General features: G+C 39.6%; 1 protein-coding gene across 3 annotated transcripts in view; it reads left to right on the forward strand.

The window, feature by feature from the left end:
- The window catches only part of LOC102690140 (electrogenic aspartate/glutamate antiporter SLC25A13, mitochondrial), a 61,662-nt gene that overhangs the window by 30,079 nt on the left and 12,704 nt on the right, over window positions 1-18,879 (forward strand). For all 3 annotated transcript variants that reach the window (XM_015357746.2, XM_006636169.3, XM_015357747.2), the window contains exons 5-13: window positions 522-661; window positions 4,239-4,385; window positions 6,022-6,160; window positions 7,868-7,961; window positions 9,137-9,221; window positions 11,590-11,674; window positions 12,142-12,300; window positions 13,741-13,793; window positions 14,466-14,546. In XM_015357746.2, the coding sequence (XP_015213232.2) occupies window positions 522-661; window positions 4,239-4,385; window positions 6,022-6,160; window positions 7,868-7,961; window positions 9,137-9,221; window positions 11,590-11,674; window positions 12,142-12,300; window positions 13,741-13,793; window positions 14,466-14,546 (983 nt within the window). The remainder of the gene's footprint in view (window positions 1-521; window positions 662-4,238; window positions 4,386-6,021; window positions 6,161-7,867; window positions 7,962-9,136; window positions 9,222-11,589; window positions 11,675-12,141; window positions 12,301-13,740; window positions 13,794-14,465; window positions 14,547-18,879) is intronic.

The following is an 18,879-nucleotide window of genomic DNA, read 5'->3' on the forward strand; positions in this document are numbered from 1 at the left end:
ATACATGAAATGAATACTTCAAAAATAATGCAAAAATAACTCTTTGTTAATTACCTGAAAATGGTTTTCAGATTTAAGATACCGTACAATCAGGCAGTCATTTAAGAACAAGCCATGGGAATTAGACGGGGAATCCCGGAATGGTGTCTTTTTACAAAAGTATATGATTGAACACAAGAAAAGTAAAGTGGTTTCCTTTTGTAGGGTTAAGGAGACTTAAACCTTTTTTCCTGGACGGAAATCGTGGATTTGTGTTCTCTGAGCTCTGAAACGTCATGGCCATTTCTATAAAAGATTAATTGCTGAAAGCAAGTAAACTGGAATTGGAATACTGCATTTTAGAAGTGAGGCAAATTAGAATACTCTCATCTAGAGCTTAAGATGGTCTGAAAAATGAAATAGATGTATTATGCCATATGATTCAGAATTATGTTTCTTCTCCTATATTACCTGTATTCATGACATCTTAATGGCTGAACACCCCTATTTTTAATGAAGCCCTTTTTTCTTCTTTCTTGTAGAGGATGTGAAGCAGGTTTTCAGCCAGACCACAATTCATCAGCACATTCCGTTTAACTGGAATTCGGACTTCATGCAGCTGCACTTTGGCAGGGATCACAAGAAGCACCTCACATACTCTGAGTTCACACAGTTTCTCCTGGTGGGTTTGCAGTTTCTTCCAGCTTGTTTCCTCTCTGAATCCACGCTAATGTTGAACAACTTGAATCTGTGCAATGATTTATCCGATATTCTATATTTTTGCACCTTTCTAATTTTTTTTCTATCTTTGTGTGCCGTGTGTTTTATTATTTTCCTTAAAGGCGAAGATGTTCACTAACATATCATTGTTTTCTCACAGCTTCTTGTACAGTAGTTGTTATTGCCAGCTGTGCTTCCTTCCATTCACCTGGTGTGCGAAAAGATCGATCTGTTTTTGTTGTAAATACAGACGGATTTGGTTTGTACACACTAAACCTAGAAGAGGTCGTGTTCAGTAGAAGTAGTGTGGGCCAAAACAAAGTTGTCTTGTGTCGGCTTCTCTCAGCACAATAACACATATTGATTTTGTTAGCCATTAATGAAACACTGAGGTCGTGTTTCTGTGGGAACAGTTGGCTTTTATTACATGACGTAATATTGTTACCAAATGATTCTTGCAACCAGGTAAGAGTTTTTTGTTATGAATGATATTATCAGTGGCTCGGCACCATTCCTTTTGTATTCCTGGTGTGTGAGCCATTTTCTAATATAATGTCTAGACCTGCAAACAGGCAGCAGGAGGTTTTGGACATGCCAAGTTTGCGTCTAGTTTTGCTATATTTGAGTCCTTTTTTATACTTTAGTTAAGTTGGACCAGATGGGTTTTTAAGCTTACTTCAGAAAATGTTTAGTCAGGACAGGCCTGTTCCATGCACAGGATTTCTATGTCGGTGTCCAAAAGGAAATGCATTTCTTGCTTTGTAAGGAATCGGTAGTTTAGAAATTCACCTCATGTAATTCTTTTTATATCAAAACAAATATTTGATGTAAATGTAACAAACACACTTTTTCTCCCTCAGTATACCCAATGAGCACTTTTTATAAAGGGGGCGCACAGTGTAATGGTAATGTGTCGGGACTCCTAAAAGGTGGGGTGTGGGTACTAGAAACCAGGATGAGACGTTGTGTGCATTCTTTATAATAGACTTGTGCTGTTTCGAACCTGATGGGGAGACAGGTCCACGTGCCCTGTGTAGTACCACCAGTCCTTAGGCAAGCTGTCTGCGATTGAGCTAGGATAGTGCGAAAGATGTCGTATTACAGATTGGATCAGCCAGATATACTGTACATCTTTACAAGGCTGCAAAAGTGTTCTAGATGTGAAAGACTCCAATCATTCTGTCATTATTGGTTGGACAGAAGTTGACTTGTTGTGGACAGGGTGCGCAGTGGTTAGTGTCACTGCCTCGCAGGTTCAGTCCCGGGCTTGGGGTGCTAGCCGTGTGGAGTTTGTGTGTTCTCCCCGGGTTCATGTGGCTTTCCTCTGGGGGCCCCAGTTTCCTCCCAGAGATATACGGGTGGCTAATTGGCTTGTGGGAAGACTGGCCCTGGTGGGTGTCTGGGTGTCCGCCCTGCTTTGCCCTGGGAGTACCCCCTCTTGCACCCGTTGCTTGCTGGGGTAAGTTCTGCTGGGGCCCTGAATCGGGAATAGGCAGTTAGCTCATGACTGGATGCACATTTAATCATATTGAGCTGATTGTTCTTGTGCCAAAAACGTTCCCGTTACATGTCTGAACCTTGTTATGGCTTCTTTATGCATTGCAAAGTCTTGTCGACCACTTTCAGAATAATCTGGTCAGCACTTTTATCTTCAGTCTTGTACAGCGCAAGCTTAAAAAAGTAAATACCCCCCCAGAAATCTGTGACCGTTTAGCAGTGGACATGCAACACTCTGTGATGAAGTGCTGCACTAAGAGAGCTGGGTGTAGATGTCAATATGTAATATATAGAATAATAGGTAGGCCTTTCACCCATTCTGTCAATCTGTCACCACTTTTGCACCTAATCTGTTACACCTTTTTAACATGAGTGCCCACTGTATTGATAATTTATCTGTGCAAATGGGCCAGGTACTGGCCAAGAGTCTTTTTAACTTGATTTAATATACTGTAAATTGCACGTGGGTTCCACAGTTTTATCAGCATGTATGTTATTTAAATATTCGACATTTTACCGTACTGTATAAACAAGTAAACTTCAGAAGACAAAACGCACTAAATGGTTCATCGTGAATAAAATCTGTTCCATTTTTTAATATGCTCTGTTTTTTACCCTGCATTATTGCTAAAATATAAAATATAAAGCGCTTTTAAAAATTAAAAAAAATACAGAGTAGCTTTAACGGACCAATTCCACAATTCCAAATGTCCTTTTGATCTGGGCACGTGTCACTGCTCTAATCTTCTTCTTCCCAGGTTCCTCAATATCAAGCAGCAGACTAATAGCTGTTGTGGTCTAATGATAGCCATTTTGTAGTTTTTGTCATTTTATTTTAATAACTTTGCAAAACCACACTGAGTAATTTCCTGAGCTGACCTGTTATATTTAGTAAATTGTTTAACTGCGGTATTGTAGGTCTCAGTCTTAAAACAATTTACATGGAGCTTAAACAAACCTCCGTTGGTCTGTGCTTTAAGGTGTGATTTAAAATGAGGGCACTGTGGTGAATATGCCCTGGGGTCTATTTAATTAAGGATTATGACATTTACAGTAAGCCACAGCTGCTGGCACAGGTACAACATGACTGCAGCTCCACCAACTGCTGGCTCAAAGTCACAGAGAAGAAAGATTGGGGCTTAAAGTTTGATGCTGTTGCCTAGTGCTTTGAAAATTTTACAAATAACATTTTATGATGATCATAGTTGGAATCACAGCCTTTAAGGTGATCTGTGAAGTCCGTGAGGACTCCTCCAGAGTCCTCAGGTTTAGCTTTATTCCAGTGCTTTTCTCTGGGTGTCAGCACTTCGTACGTGGTGACTGACCAGGAAGTGGCACCGAGTGTTTATTGAGACCTTTTCACCACAGGCACTGCTCTCATCTTAGCTCTACGCAGCCTCTCGGTTCCGAAGCGCTCGGCGTTTGTTCGAAGTTCTAGGTCTCCGCATTTGTAGAAAAGTATCTCTTCTACTTCCTTCAGCATTAAGCTAGCATCCTCTGGAATAGCTACATCCATCAGGAGGCAGATTTGTCCTGTCTTATATACTCCTTGTATTGTTATACACAACGCTTGAGTTGGAGAACCAGTTAATCCTTATCATCCTGCCGAGCTAGTGTGTGAGAGATCTGCCTTGCATCATTCTCAAAGCGGTAACCATGTATATAGATCTGATCATTTATTTACCCAGACAAGTCAGTTGAGAATGCGGTCACATTTTCTTGGTGACATTTCTCAAAACAGGAAATTGTATTTATTGTAACTACAGGTTTTGTGGTAATTAGTGTCTTTTGATTCGCTTTCTTCACACTATAAATAAAAATATTTCTATGGAGTGTGCTATTTCCTCTCTTTTTACATGCTTTTGTGTTATTTTCACTGACAGTCTCTTTGTTCCAATAACAACTGCGCTTTGAAAGAAATGTTTGAAGGTTGAATTCTAGCCTGAAGAACCCATGCTCTGTGCAGTTAATGTTTTGATTTATGAAACCCTGTAATACCAGTCTGAGTTTTATGATACCAGTGTGTGTCTTTGACTCTGCAGGAAATGCAGCTTGAGCATGCAAGACAAGCATTTTTACAGAGGGATAAAGCCAAGACTGGAACCATCACAGCACTGGATTTCAGGGACATTATGGTCACAATCCGACCTCACATGCTGACGCCATTTGTAGAAGAGTGCCTAGTTGCTGTAAGTATGATATCTAACAATCGTCAGAACAAAAAATAAAAAATGCTAATTATTTCAATCTCATAGTCTGAATCACAATGTAGATCATACAGTTTGTTTGATATTTTTTACCTGTCTTTGCTGCTTTCGTTATTTACTGTACGTGTAGCTTGCCAGGAGACATCCACTTTATTCCTGTGTGTAGTCTTGCACAAAAACACCATTGATAACCATGATGGCTTTGCAATCCATCACTTTCTTTGGGTTCTTAACTGAGAGGTTTGGAAACTGGATCTGTTACAAAACAAGCTTTCCAAGATGATTAGAAATAAATGAAGCAAACAGTTCCTTGTGAAAAAGTATCTTAAGAAAAATCTGAAAATTTTACGTCGCTAATTTCTTCCTTTTATGAAGGGGGGTTATGTTTACCACTTAAATCTCACTAACGAGAACTGAAAATTTTAAAAAGGCCTTTTTTTTCAAACTGTCAGTTTGATTAATTTTCCTACGCTGGAACACACTGGAATTTTACGAGGCAGTATGAAAAAACCATATACAAGACCATGACCCCTGGATTCTGTTATACGTTATGCTGTCATTGGATTATGTGAGATTTTTGCCATTACGGATTATATGAAATTTATGAGCTCTAGGGCCCTACATTCAACACATTTAAGTGCTTAAGTGGCCATTGGCCTCTGTGTGGATTAATGTACATGAGTGTTTGGAGTACAGGGCCCACGGAGTTCATGTTTTGGTGTAGAATATAATTAGTTGAGATGGGTGCTGCTCTGCAAGGGAAGGACTGCCCTTGTCTGTCCCGGAGTTTATGAGCATATTGCCTGTGGATCCTCTGTGGGGCTCTCAGACAGAAGTAAGAAAGTTTGGAGTTCCCTGAAATGCATTCTTTAATGCTTAACTCATCACACATCCCAGAAAATGAGCGAGAGCTTACTAGTTATGTTATTGTTCTTAGACGTTCCTTTTTAAACCAGCGCCGTGTGTGAAGCCTGGACCTTTTTCACATGATTTCTTCAAAGGTTACAGTGCCATCTAGTGACCAGGATGGCTCTTTTTTCCATCTCTGTCCCCTCCCCGTAGACTGCAGCTCTTTCCACGTCTCGCTTGTATTTTCCATCACTCTGATCCGAGACGACATTTTCCATCACTGTCGCTCAGACAGCGAATCTAATACCTCTGTCCACGTTGGCCTCGAAAACTCCCATCAGTGAGATGAGAATGTGGCCTCCACACAGGATGCGTTCCATTGTGTGGAGAAAAGAAGTTGTCAGACTTCTGGGATTGAAATGCCTGCATTATTGCATTTTTGTTGTTTTTTTTGCCTGTTTATTAGATACCACATCACATAAAACATTTTAATTAAAACAGCGCTATAGCTTGGATCCTCTTAAATTACTACCGGTCCTGTTGCTGTAATCCTACATGTGCATTTATTTAGTTCCCTATAGGGTTTGAGGGTTAAGAACTCTGTTAATGATTAGCTGTTTGGTAGTTTTTCTGAGAAATATTCATGTTAAATGCAGGAATTCATTTTACGTGTCTTATAATCTTTGTAAGCATTTATAGTAAAGCCTAACGGTAACAGTACATTAAGGTATTTCTTTCAATATATTCTCTTTTTTTACAAAACCTCTAGGTTGCTGGTGGCACTGCTTCCCACCAGGTCAGCTTTTCCTACTTTAATGGCTTTAATTCTCTGCTGAACAACATGGAACTCATTAGGAAGATCTACACAACACTGGCTGGCAGTAGGAAAGATGTTGAAGTCACTAAAGGTTAGTAGCAATTTCTTTCTCTTTCTGTCTGATTGTGCCTGCTGGATGTTTCCCAAGGCACACAAGAACACATTCCCACATGCTCTGGTAAAAATGATGTCTGCGTTCTCTACACTGTCTGCGACGCATCCTTTGACCGAGCACGAATGGCTTGTCTGATCCATCCCGCATTTCTCTGTGGTCCTTGGCGTGCAGGTTATCCAGGGGTGGGGTAAAGTAACAGTGTGCATTTGAGAGGGCTCTGTAAAGTTTGCTAGGCCCCCTGCCAATTTGGCAACCTGTTAAAATGACCTTCCAGTGTAGCTGAAGATTTTCCTTAACTTGTACTGGCTATAGCACAAGCTGCGCTACAAGCTGGGAATGTGATGTTATCGGTCTAATCTGGCCTCTTCTACTGAAAGTTCCCACTGCAGCTAGGAGGCTTCATTAGTGGGGCCTACTGGGACTGATGCGTGCAAATTTCCACATCCCTTTCTGTCTCCTCCTTTCGCTGACCCACATCTGATTAGTACCTTATGTTTAGTGAGACAAACATTTCAAACACCGTGGTTTCCAGCCAGGAGGAACAGAGGGCACCCCTAGTGCCTCGTCTTACCTTATAGTAACCTGTGCTGCAGGGAGCGTGGCTGGGTTTCATTCGGTTGATTCGGTGATGAGGTTGGCAGTGCAAATAAATGAAAGAGCATGAGGGTTACAAATGAGAGGAGGCCATTTTGCTCGTCCGGTTGCTAGTAGCTAATTGATTTGAAGAACTCGGCTGTGTTCTGAAAGAAGCCAGGGCATCGGGATCAACATCATGGCTGCTTAGGTTGTTTCAGAGACCTACAACCCCCTTGTGTCAAAATGGGGCCCCTATTAATGTTCTTCCTCATGGTTTTCCATTTGCTTTGTCTGATATAATTCGATGGCTGTTTCATAGCTTTCTGTGTACAAGACTGAAAAGGTTCACTTCATTTAACCTGTTGAACTAGGAGATTTCTTTGAGTCTGGGAATGTTTCTCACTCTTTTCTGGACATGCATTCATCCACTAATGGGAAGTCATTTTTAGCAGCAAAGTTGTTCATTTCTTTTGTCATTTGTTATGCCCTGCTTTATAGCTGTTGACAGAGGCAAATGCATGGGATAAAAATGTAGAATTCATCTAAATGACCAGAATGAGTAGTCATTGCATGTTTTCTGCTATCGTATATTCCTCATATTTCCTAAGAGGTTAGGAAACAAGTTGATAGAAGTTGATGTCCTATAGTGTGTCCATTGGAGAAGACTTAACCATAAACAGGCTAAAATTACCACATTAGCTTAAAAGATCTCTAAGGACAAAGCTTGAGTAAAACAATCAGGGGAGATGTTTTTTTATTAATCTATCTCTGACTGGACACTGGTTCAGTGCTTCTCCGTCACAGAGTAAATTGAGCTTCACCTCATTGCTTACAACAGTGAAAATGTGTAACAACACAAGCTGCATTTTAAAACAGTCATTCTGCTTTGCTTCAGTAAGATATAAGTAGATATTGGATAGACTTCTTCTCTAAGTTAAATAGTGTCCAGTGTTAGCACAAATACTGCTTTCTTTCCTATCCGTGCAATACCCATTTGTCTTTTTGTGTGCCTCTTCATCTTGAGGCTTAGGGGGAAAAAAAGGCATCTGGAAACCATTTTCTATGTAAGTAATATTTAAATGTCTTCCTTGATCATTTTTGTTGCAGAGGAGTTTATTCTAGCAGCTCAGAAATTTGGGCAGGTGACCCCCATGGAGGTAGACATTCTGTTCCAGCTGGCTGACCTGTCCAGACCACGTGGGTAAGTGCAAAGGAGAATTCCAGAGGAGCCACTGAGCCTCTGAGGAGACCCACAATTTTATTTGAATGTTTTTGTCTTTCGTTATTAATTTCCCGTGAAGCACAGGGCAAGAAGAAAACTCGCTGTCTTCTTCAGCGCAACCTCTGATCAAGTTCTGTATTTCCAGAACAGAGCTTCTGTCTGTCCAGAAGCCATGATTTTCCATTCGTAGAGTTCTTATCTGTCTTCTGTTTTAGCTCTGTTTAGATTACATCTTTATGCAGTGATCATACCTTACATATTTTGGTAATCCATCTCATTAACTTTGTAATGTAATGGGTATCAGCTATGCAGTGTTTACTGCATAATTATAATAGGATTTCTGGATCTTTTCTGTGTGAGTGCAAGAAAACTGCTTTGAGGAGTAAACCAAGGTTAAGTTCATGAAACAAAAGCTTCATGAAATAATTTGGTTCTGTTAGAACTGTCTTATGCCAAAAACAATCATTTAAAACAATAAACACAATTAAAATGTGTTTTAAGCAAAATCAAATGCAAATGCCTGTAAAAAAAGGCATCTTTTCATCCAAGAGTGGCAGGAGTAAGTTGGAGTCAAAGACTCCAAAAATACTTGAGCAAAATTATTTAAAACCTATAAAAATATTTTAAAATCTCAAAAAATGACTCTGCCTGGACCTTAATTAGGAAATGATGTGTGGTCAAAATCATTTTAAAAAGGGGTAGATTGATGGAAAGTAACAGTAAATCATTCTGCCTTTATCTAAGAATAATTACTCATGAACTAAGCTATCGACTTTAAATTTCACAAGATAATTAAGAATGGATTGTATTGTATAAGGTTTGCTTTCCTAGCATCTGTATGGTCTTTAAAGAATTACTTATGAGTGTGCACATGATTATTATTTTTCCCCCTTTTCAATGCAACTCAATACTTTAATAGGCACTGACCCTGATTAAGGACGCAAAAGATAATTGTTCCCATAATCCGTACAATTCTGTTCACAGTCCAGGAATATTTCAGAGAAGTTATGCACTGAAAAATGATGGGCATGCAGACAGTGAAGCTAACAATGTACAAATGTTCTTTTTTTTGTGCTTGTTTTTTTCTTATTTTAATTACGTAGTTTTGTTTTGAAACGGTTTGAAACCAGAAACAAATGTCACCCATTTTCTAGGCGTGTTGGGTTAGCAGACATTGAAAGAATTGCACCATTAGAAGAAGGGACTCTACCATACAACCTGGCAGAGGCACAGAAGCAGGTAAAAAGAGAGAGTTATTTGTTGTAATGAATACTATAAAAATACTTTTGGTTCCTCTAGGTATCAATATTAATGAGAAGTGCAGGAAGATGCTTTTTCTTTAATTATGTTAAGCAGAATTTATCATCGACTGAACGGTGCTATGTAACCGTTTGTGGGAATTTTATTAGTTCTATCTTCTTGTGCTGTCACTTCATTTCTCAGTTATCTGTCTTCTAATTCAACCCATACTTCAAGAAGTAATGACGAACTGTACTGTGGGGAAGCTTGTGCTCATGGTACTTGAAATGAATTTTAAAAAGAGAGAGAAACACACAACTGAGGTGACTGAGGTTCTGTCCAGGAACTGGGAACTGGTCAAAGCCAGCGGACGAGCAGGGCTCAAACTTTCTACACCATCAACAAATATTGTACACTGCCAATGTTTTGTCAAATAAAAGGCTTCAGGATACACACAGTTGTCTGAACACTTAAAAGCATTACAAAAAAGATGACTAATAGTTACTTAACTATGAATTTTGGATTATTTAAGTAGGGTCTTGTGACAGTTTTTAACAGAAATAGGAAATGTGTTTTTTAACAATACTAATCAGATCAGCATTTGGAAACAAAGTTTTTACCTCCGTCCCTTCTTCACGGAAAACATAATTGATCAAATGTTTAGCTGTCACTTAGTTGAATTGTATTACAGAGACCTAAATGCTATTGAAATCATTTTTCTGAATCATCAGACAGGCTGGTGAAGTGCTGTTGTGGCAGTCTGATTCTTGTAGCCCGAAGGAAATCCTCTAAACACACTAATGGTTTTGTTTTTTGCCAGGTAAAAGCTTTTTTTTTATCACATGTTCATTATTTTCAAGGAAAAGAAAAGGAAATTATCTTTAGAGAGTAGATTCAATGGTAGAGGAATGAAAAAGAAAAGATCAGTAAGGCAAGCAACTCATACGGTTTGTTGGTCTTTTTTTCTCCTCGCTGTTGTACTGTAAATGTGCATATAGTCTTGATTGTAAAATACTGTATGCTGCACATTCAAAGAAAATGTTAAGCGACTTTTAATTAGCAGTCTGAGGCAAGATTTTATAACACGCAGACCACAAAACGGGGAGGAGGGAATGTGTTTGCTGTGAAAAAAAACATTATGTCCGCTTTTGGTCAGAAGAGTTCTCAGGGCGAGTTGTTCTGCTACAACAGCCTGTCCTGAGCAGGGCTGAGCAGAGACGCCAGTCCTGCCACAATGGATTGGTTTAGGCTGCGGTCTGGCCTCTCAGGCTTCAGTCCAGAACTCCCTTGGAATCCCTGAGGGCAGCCTCTAGCTTTGTGACTGAGGCATTAGTAAGGCAATGACAATGCTTTGATGAACCTTGACAGGTGGTTCTGTATGGTTGCAGCCTCTCTTGAAGATAAATGGGAGGCCACTTGCCTTGGGGTGTGTGAGTGGTGTTCTGTGTAACAGGTAGTGGAGAATGTGAAGTGGAATGCTTGGATCTTTGCTAGCTACTTTGCCGCTCTTTCAAAATTACTTCGTTAAAACCGTGCTCGTTTTGAGTGTGCAACTAACACTTTGCAGAAAGCTTGCTGAAGTCCGTGGAAAATCTAACAAAACCTGGACTTAATTATAACTACTCTTTAATGTATAAGGGCAGGCTAGAACGGAGTTGGGAGTATATGCTAGTATTAAAAGAGAATGCTTTCATAATCTCTGTTTACCCAAAGCTAAACTTTAGGAATCTTTTGAAAAATCATAGAAAGTAAAATACTTGAGAATCTATTCAGCCATGCTCTTGAAGCCGAGTTAGTCCCTTTCTTAGCTTGGGTTAGATAAAAAGGCCCCAACCCTCTTTTTTAAGACATTAAAGATATCAGGTGACAGGCCGAGGTCTGTGCTCTGTAATTAAATACTGTGAGAGAAAGTAATAAACAGAATTTGCTCTATGCATGTTTTGTAAAGAACTACAGGAAAGTCTTGAAGCCCCGCTGTTTGTTTCTTTTAAGAACCTAAATGCATGTAAACAAAGCAAGCATGAGGAGGATTCATTTCACTCCAGCACTTTGTTGCCCGTGGAATGTCACTGCTATCTTGGCATGCAGTGTTAAGCTACACATTGCAAAGTTTTCCATGAGCTGCTGTGGCCTATTAGAAATGTCTGTTTCAGGACATTACAAAATCCCCCTATCTGTGCTTAACCCCCCCAGGTACAGACAGATGAACCTAAACCAGTTCAGCCTCAGCAGCTCAGCTTTGGCTTTTGCTTTGGGAAGGCTTGACGATTCATGGAGCTCGTGAACTGCTGTTTGCTGTAATCTGAAAACTCTGATGTATGTTTTTTTTCTCGTCTTTTTGTCTCCCTGTGTGTCTCTGTCTGAGTAGCAGTCTGCGGGAGATGTGTCTCGGCCTATTCTGGTCCAGGTAGCAGAGTCAGCCTACAGGTTTTCTCTTGGTTCAGTTGCTGGAGGTTAGTCATGGATCAGTGTGTTTGCCCCCTCCCCCCCTCACTCCTCCTCTTCATAAACAACCCCTGTGGGAAAAACAAAGCCTTCCCTATCTCCTTCTGGAGCTGAATGCGCTCCGTAAATAAGAGGTGGGATTGTACCATGGGAACCTCTCTATGGATTCTTTTGTACCTGTCAGTGATCAGAGGTTTCTGAGGTGGTGCCTTAGTCTTGTTTGGCTCCAGACTGCCTTCACAAAGAGACAGGTTAATAATGAGGTAGTGCTGTGCGATACACTTTTTAATTAAAACTGTCGGCATCGTACCCCTTTGTAGATCAGCAAAGTTGTCAGATGAGAAGGACATAATTGATGAGTTTGCAATCTTTTGACTTGGCTTTGTTTTTGTTTGGCTCATCACTTATTTTCCAGATATCCTGAATGCGGTTTACAGTTGCATTCTTGTTTGTTTGTTTCTTTTGTCTCGTGCAGCAGTCGGAGCCACTGCTGTCTATCCAATCGACCTGGTGAAAACCCGCATGCAGAACCAGAGAACTTTGGGCTCCTTTGTGGGAGAGCTGATGTACAAGAACAGCTTTGATTGCTTCAGGAAAGTTCTGCGCTATGAAGGCTGCTTTGGCCTGTACAGAGGTCAGTGTCTACACAGGCTACAGGCAAGACCTGACAAGGTATTGAAAGGGGGTCATGCTCCTTATGACCTACCTTGTTTGATGTCAGAAGATTGTACTGGAGCTGAAGAAGCTCTCAGAGAACATAGATCCCTTAAGATATGCATTCCAAAATAATTCAGTAAAATGAAGCATTTAGACACATTGGAGACATTTTATTTCAGGATATGCAGTACCAGTTCACTGACCCTTGGATAATTTTTAAGCATGTACTGTACGTTCCACTTGATTTAATGAAAACGTGAAATATATTTTCTCTCTGGAATTCACTGGTTAATATCAACACTTTTGTGATGGGTGTAGATAGAGCAGTGAAACTTTGTTCTCCTAAAGAACCGTGTTTCTTATTTCTGATACAGCATTAAGGCAGCAGTTGAATACGAAAGCTTTATGAGTTTTCTGCTCTATTATATTACTTAAGTGCAGGTTTCAGCTCTTAATTGTTTGTGGCTACTATAGCAGTTTATTTTGTGGTTATCTCTTGTGACACACATGCTATCCATTAACAGCAGCAGGCCATGTATCTCTCCGATGAGAAACACTGCCATTCCATAAATTGTTGGAATTATTCTATTAAGATGCTACTGTAGCTACAGTATGTGACTGAGCTGAGATGTATCTCCGAGCCTTATGGATCGATCCATTGACATTGCAGCAATGAATAAATACCTCGAAGTAGCAATATACTGAAGAACACCATAAAGTAATTCAGAAAAAGACCTAAAAACTGTAACTACTTTACCCCATCGGTTTCAATATTTCTCAATTCTGCTAAGTGTTTCCATACTGAAAATAATAGTGTGAAAGGGCATATGGAGCTGATTTGTATAAAAACAGTAGCTTGATGATGTAATTGTCTCAGGACCTCGTCTAATTAACCTCAAGAAATCATGAGTACCATTGGTGGATAACAGCCTCAAGTGATGATGAAAAGTTTGAATTATCTCCTCCGCAGGCATTCAAATGTGATTTGATAAGAGCCTGAGTTTTTCCCACTAGAGGAAAACTTCACCATCAATCCACAATTTTCCCAAGGCAGAATCCTTTGTTGCTCCTTTGTGGAGTCTGTGTGTTTTATGTTTGCTTGTTGGTTGGTTGGTTATTCTGTGTGAGGTGGCTTTTAAAGTGAAAACTTGGGAGTTTTTCCTTATTATTATCTGCCTGGGGCTTTGTGTTGTAATTTAGGCTGCATGAACTAGGATGTCATGGAATGCAATTTTTCCTTCACTTTGTAATGCCGTTAAATTTTGGTGTCTAAACATTCCACTTCAATCACTTTCATTACTCTGGGTAATAGAATATTGGGTAAGATGGTCCAAAGTTATACTGATGAAATTCTTGTGCCCATGAGCCATGCTTCCTTGCCTTTTCCTTTTTTAATCATCATGTTTCATAATTATAGGCCTTTTACCACAGCTCCTGGGTGTGGCACCAGAAAAAGCCATTAAACTTACAGTAAGTGCTTTATTTCACCACATATGCTCCTTCCAAATCAAAACTGGTGTGCATTATTTTTTGTATGTAAGCGTGGTGCAGGGATACATTTTATTATTGCATGTAATGCGTTTTAATATAAAAGAACAAGTAATAGGTTTATTCCATGCTGAAAAAAAGAAGAAAGAAAACACAACGTTTCGGCCGTGGAGCCTTCTTCAGGTGTCAATGTTTTAATATAAATATTGGTTAAAAGCCAATGAAAATTTACAGAACGGAATTATGTATTTGAACTGTGCAGTTTTTACAAATCTTCACAGAGCTTCGTTAATACATTAACGAAAACTCATAATTTTGCTTGCAGTTAAAAGCCCAAGACATGTTTGCGTCTCTCTATATATTACTCCTGGCCCTGGGGAAACCCAGAGTCTTCTAGTTTTAGCACATTTAGTTGCTAACAGGCGATTGTTTGGGGGGTCACATCCAGCCATTTCTTGAAACTATTCAGGGCTTCAGCTTCAGCTAGGTGGCTGGACTGCTTGTTTCACAGTTTCCCAACTCCCTGTGTGGAAGTCGAACTTGTTCCATGAGAATAGACATTTCGGATTCATAGCGAATAAAATCCAAGACACAAACTGTGTGATTTTCATCTGCTCACGTTTGATTATGTGCTGTTGTTTTATTGCTTCAAAGGTGAATGATTTTGTGAGAGGGAAGTGTATTCAGAGAGATGGCTCTGTTCCGGTGATGGCAGAAATTCTTGCGGGGGGTTGTGTGAGTAAATGTTTTTTTTTTCCATGACAGATTTTGTGAATTTTTTGTTTCTTTAATAAAAAAGACAGTCATTCATCATTACTGTTTTTAAGCTGTTAAAAATGTGATCATATTATTTAAATAATTACATAAGAGCTTGCCAGAATGTAGTTTAGGAGTAAAGTATGTTTACTAGTGCAACAGCCATTTACACTAGAGTTGAATTTTCTCTCAGAGAGGTGTGACCAAATTGGTTGCAACTGTTAAGTTAAACTAGGAAACATTCAACTATCCATGCATTCAAATCATACAGTATTTTTGGGAGTCTTGATTAACTGTGAGTTTATTCATCCACACTGATTTAATGCTATTGAATATTTTTTATGGCTTCATAAAGTAATGCCTTCAACAGCATGGCTGGGTATCCTGTTCCATGCTCACTAATAATCAAAAACAGGGCTCTAGAGACTTGTGTTTAATGTAGCTTTTTATATATATATATTGCTGCTGTTAGCAACTTTTATTTTTGTCTTTTTTTTCCTTTCCTCACCCTTTCCTTTTATTCTGTGTGACTGCAAAGACACCCCATTGAGACTGACGATACAGCTCCTTGAGCAGCAAATAACCCAGCATTCCCTAGGGGCAGGGGTCTCAACTTCAGTTTCTGGAGGACAGAGTGTCTGTAGTTTTTTTATGTCTATCCTGCCTAGTCCATTAAACAATTAATCTCGTTATTTTCTTAGACATGCGTTGGATTTTTCCTGTGTTCTGTGTTTTTCCTGTGTTGATGACTAAAAACAGTTCATTAAAGGTATTGTTAACGCAACTCAGAGCTCGGCTGGAAGTATTACATTTATGGAGTTAGTGAAATAATTAGACCAACTATGTAACCGAGAGCTCGTGTGGAACAAAAAGCAGGGAATGCCAGGCCCTTCAGAAACAGTCTGAGACCCCTGCCCCTGAGGATGTAGACCGTTCAAGGTAGCTGACCCTTCGCTTTATTTCCTTCTTTTAAAAAACTACACCCATGTCTTTATTGTGACGATGCGGAGGACGATTCTACAACCAACCAAAAAATACCTCAAAATTAATAAGCGAAGCCACTTGGGAAGGAAAATGATACGATGAGTTTTTTTTATGCAAGGCTTTGTAGTGTTAGAGAAAAAGGCTGCAGGAGTAGATTAGAAGCCCGTGTATTTCGTTTGAAAAGAAGGCTCCCCAGCCTGGTCCTTTGTGCAGCGCACATGTGACAGTGAGACACGTCTGCTCTCTAACCGACTGTTGTGTTTGATCAGTGACCAGTCAGGGCCTGGCAGGTAAGATACCCCTGCCCCCCTTCCTTCTAGTCCTGTAACATCAGGAGCACCGAAAGAAAAGAAACAGCTCTTTGATTAATCTTCTTTTGATGCCTTCAAAACTCATCTGAAATCAGTAAAGCATCAGATTTATCAGAAAATATCTTGATCTTCAAGTGGGGTGGTGTCAAATCATAATGCCTTTTCATACTTGCTGTTGCAGATTTCTGTGAATGCATTTCTTAAGACCCAAGATCTTTACAGATATTTACACTGGCAGACCTTGTGAATTCATCGGAGTTAAAGTATTTCTGTAGTGTAAGCTCCCAGGCATTATTTGTTGATTATTTTGCAAATACAAAATGTAGACAGGATTCATTTGCTAAAAAAAGGAAGAAGTCTTTTGTCAGAGACAGCCACAGCTCTGCAATACTAGAGGAAAATGAGGTAGAAGAAATGGAATTAGAAAATTGCTATTGGCCCACACTGAAAGCAAAGCAGTATTAATGAAGTAGTAGAGCTCTTAAAGCTTAAACCAAAATCCTGGCCCGTATCCAATGGCTCTGTGCCCTTCTGTTCGTCTTGCTTAAATTGGTAGCTCTGAATTATATCTGTAAAAGTTGCCAAGACTTAATGATTATGTGGTAAGAACTTCATGCTTTGCAGACAGAAAAGTTGGCAGAGTGCTTATCTTAGAGTCGCTGGCCTTCGTTTTAAGGACTGGATTAGTCTAAAATGCATCTTACATTTCAAAAGGAATCAGGGGTATAAAGAAATGTAACAGTGAAGCTTTGTTAATTTGAGAGGAATTATTATTCTGTGCACTGATTCTTATAGCTGGAAAACTGTGTTAACATCACAGACACCACGTTTTTAACGTGAGCTGTGTGCAGTAAGTGCAGATTCATTATGAATAGTTTAATTGCTCTTTTTCACTCGAAAACCCTCGTTATAATATTTAGTTTGTACCTGTAAAAGTGTAAGTGATTGTTAATGAAGGATAGCTAATATTTGGTTTCTGGCACAAAGCTTCTGTTTGTCTTTGAACGTACGTGCGAGTGGATTTGGTTACATTACAAAGAGCCCTACAGAGCTGTTCTGAGCAGGTATCAGGTGAGCAGTCACACTCCACAAGTCACCCAAGCATATCTAGGTGCTGACTCTTAACCCTCTGGGGAGCTTGCCATGCATTGTAATTACTAGGAATTATCAGCCTCGGATAACTCCACCACTTGTAACCAAAGCTGTTCTTTTTATTTAACAAACTACCTTTTGTTTTGTAAACTGTTTTCTGTCAAAACCGGGTGCTCTGCTGGTTTTCCCAAATGGTACATGTTCCACAGCTGGGCTCCACTGTGTGTCGTGTGCTGTTTTACACTGGCCAGAAGAATATCACCCGTTACTAGGTTACTTTTAATGACAACAAAAAGTGGAGATGGTCTCTGGATTTTACTGTTTCATCATTCTGATTTTCCTTGGCAGATAACCTTAGCTGTGCTACTTGGGGGGACTCAAAGTAATGGATGCAATTATTAGCAATACTAGTGTGGAAAAGGCTTGTCTATCACGCCGGATTAAGGAATCATTTCTTTCCATGATAATGCGTGCATTTTGTTTTCACAGTTCAGTCATGATGAGCACACAGAGCAGAGAACTATGGACAGGAGAAGCAGCTAGCAAAAACGACTGGTTCTTTCACATTAAAAATGTTACAGCGCAATAGTAGAGCTCCTGGAATTAGAAAGCACAGATCTTTGTCTCCTTTCACAAGTATTCTGAGTGCATCTTGTCTTTTGTGGTAACACTCATAAAATCAGTCTTACAAGCAAAGTTATATCACCTTGCTTTTTATGTAACTTCGATTATGCCAAATTCCCCTTTTGTAGTGGTAGTGCAAAAAGCTGTATAAGCAGTATGTTAACAGAGCATTAGTCAGTAACCTGGTAGGAACTGCCCACCATTAATGGTTCATTGCATGCTTATTATTAGATGCCAAGAATTTCATTTAAAATTGCTTTGTTAATGTGTAGTAAAGTGCTATTATAAGGAGTCATTATATTATATACGATTATAAGGAGTCATTTCCAGTTTCTAAAATGTTAGCCTGCTATTTTGTTTTCTCGTCCTTCTGACTTTCTTTCTGTTATTTCTGTCTCCCTTGGTAATTTTCTTAAAAGCAGTATGTTTCTCAAGACATTACTCTGGTCTACATCTTATAAGAGTCTATCACTATCACTATAAACAGCAACTATATCATCTGGCTGGCTATAGTGATAGGCACCAATATGAACAGGTAAAGGTTTATTATCAACTCACAATTGGCAGCCCACTGAAGTTCAGCAACTGTGAGCCTGGTCAGTACCTGGATGGGAGACCTGCTGGGAAAGCTAAGATTGCTGCTGGAAGAGGTGTTAGTGGGGCCAGCAGGGAAGCTCACCCTGCGGTCTGTCCGGGTCATAATGCCCTAGTATAGTGACAGGGAGACTATACTATAAAAAAGCGCCATCCTTCAGATGAGACGAAAAACCAAGGTCCTGACTCTCTGTGGTCACTAAAAATCCCAGGGCGTTTCTATAAAAGAGTAGGGGTATCATGATCTCCTAATAATCCCCATCTATGAACTGGCTTCATCACTCTGTTCTCCTCCCCACTGATAGCTGATGTGTGGTGAGTGCACTGTCACGTCATCCAGGTGGGGCTGCATATTGGTGGTGGTGGAGGGGATCCCCTTTACCTTTAAAGCGCTTTGAGTGGAGTGTCCAGAAAAGTGCTATATAAGTGTAAGAATTATAAGTCTTTTTCCAGAGACCTTCAGAATTTTGCCTGGTTCTGTTTCACTTTCCCTGCACCCTTGTACTCGCACAACTTTCCAAAGACTGTTTATTTACCATAAATATAAAGCAATTTAGCATAAGTTACAGAATGTAGTCCACTTTACATAAAGAATGATATTGAGCAGAAACAACATCAAGCTACAGGAGATGTGATCGCATAAACCGACTCTTTTAGGTTTAAAAATCTTAATTTACTTTTAAATTAAGATTGAAATTAGTATAAAT

Source organism: Lepisosteus oculatus, chromosome 10 (assembly GCF_040954835.1).
Source record: "Lepisosteus oculatus isolate fLepOcu1 chromosome 10, fLepOcu1.hap2, whole genome shotgun sequence".
NCBI lineage: Eukaryota > Metazoa > Chordata > Actinopteri > Semionotiformes > Lepisosteidae > Lepisosteus > Lepisosteus oculatus.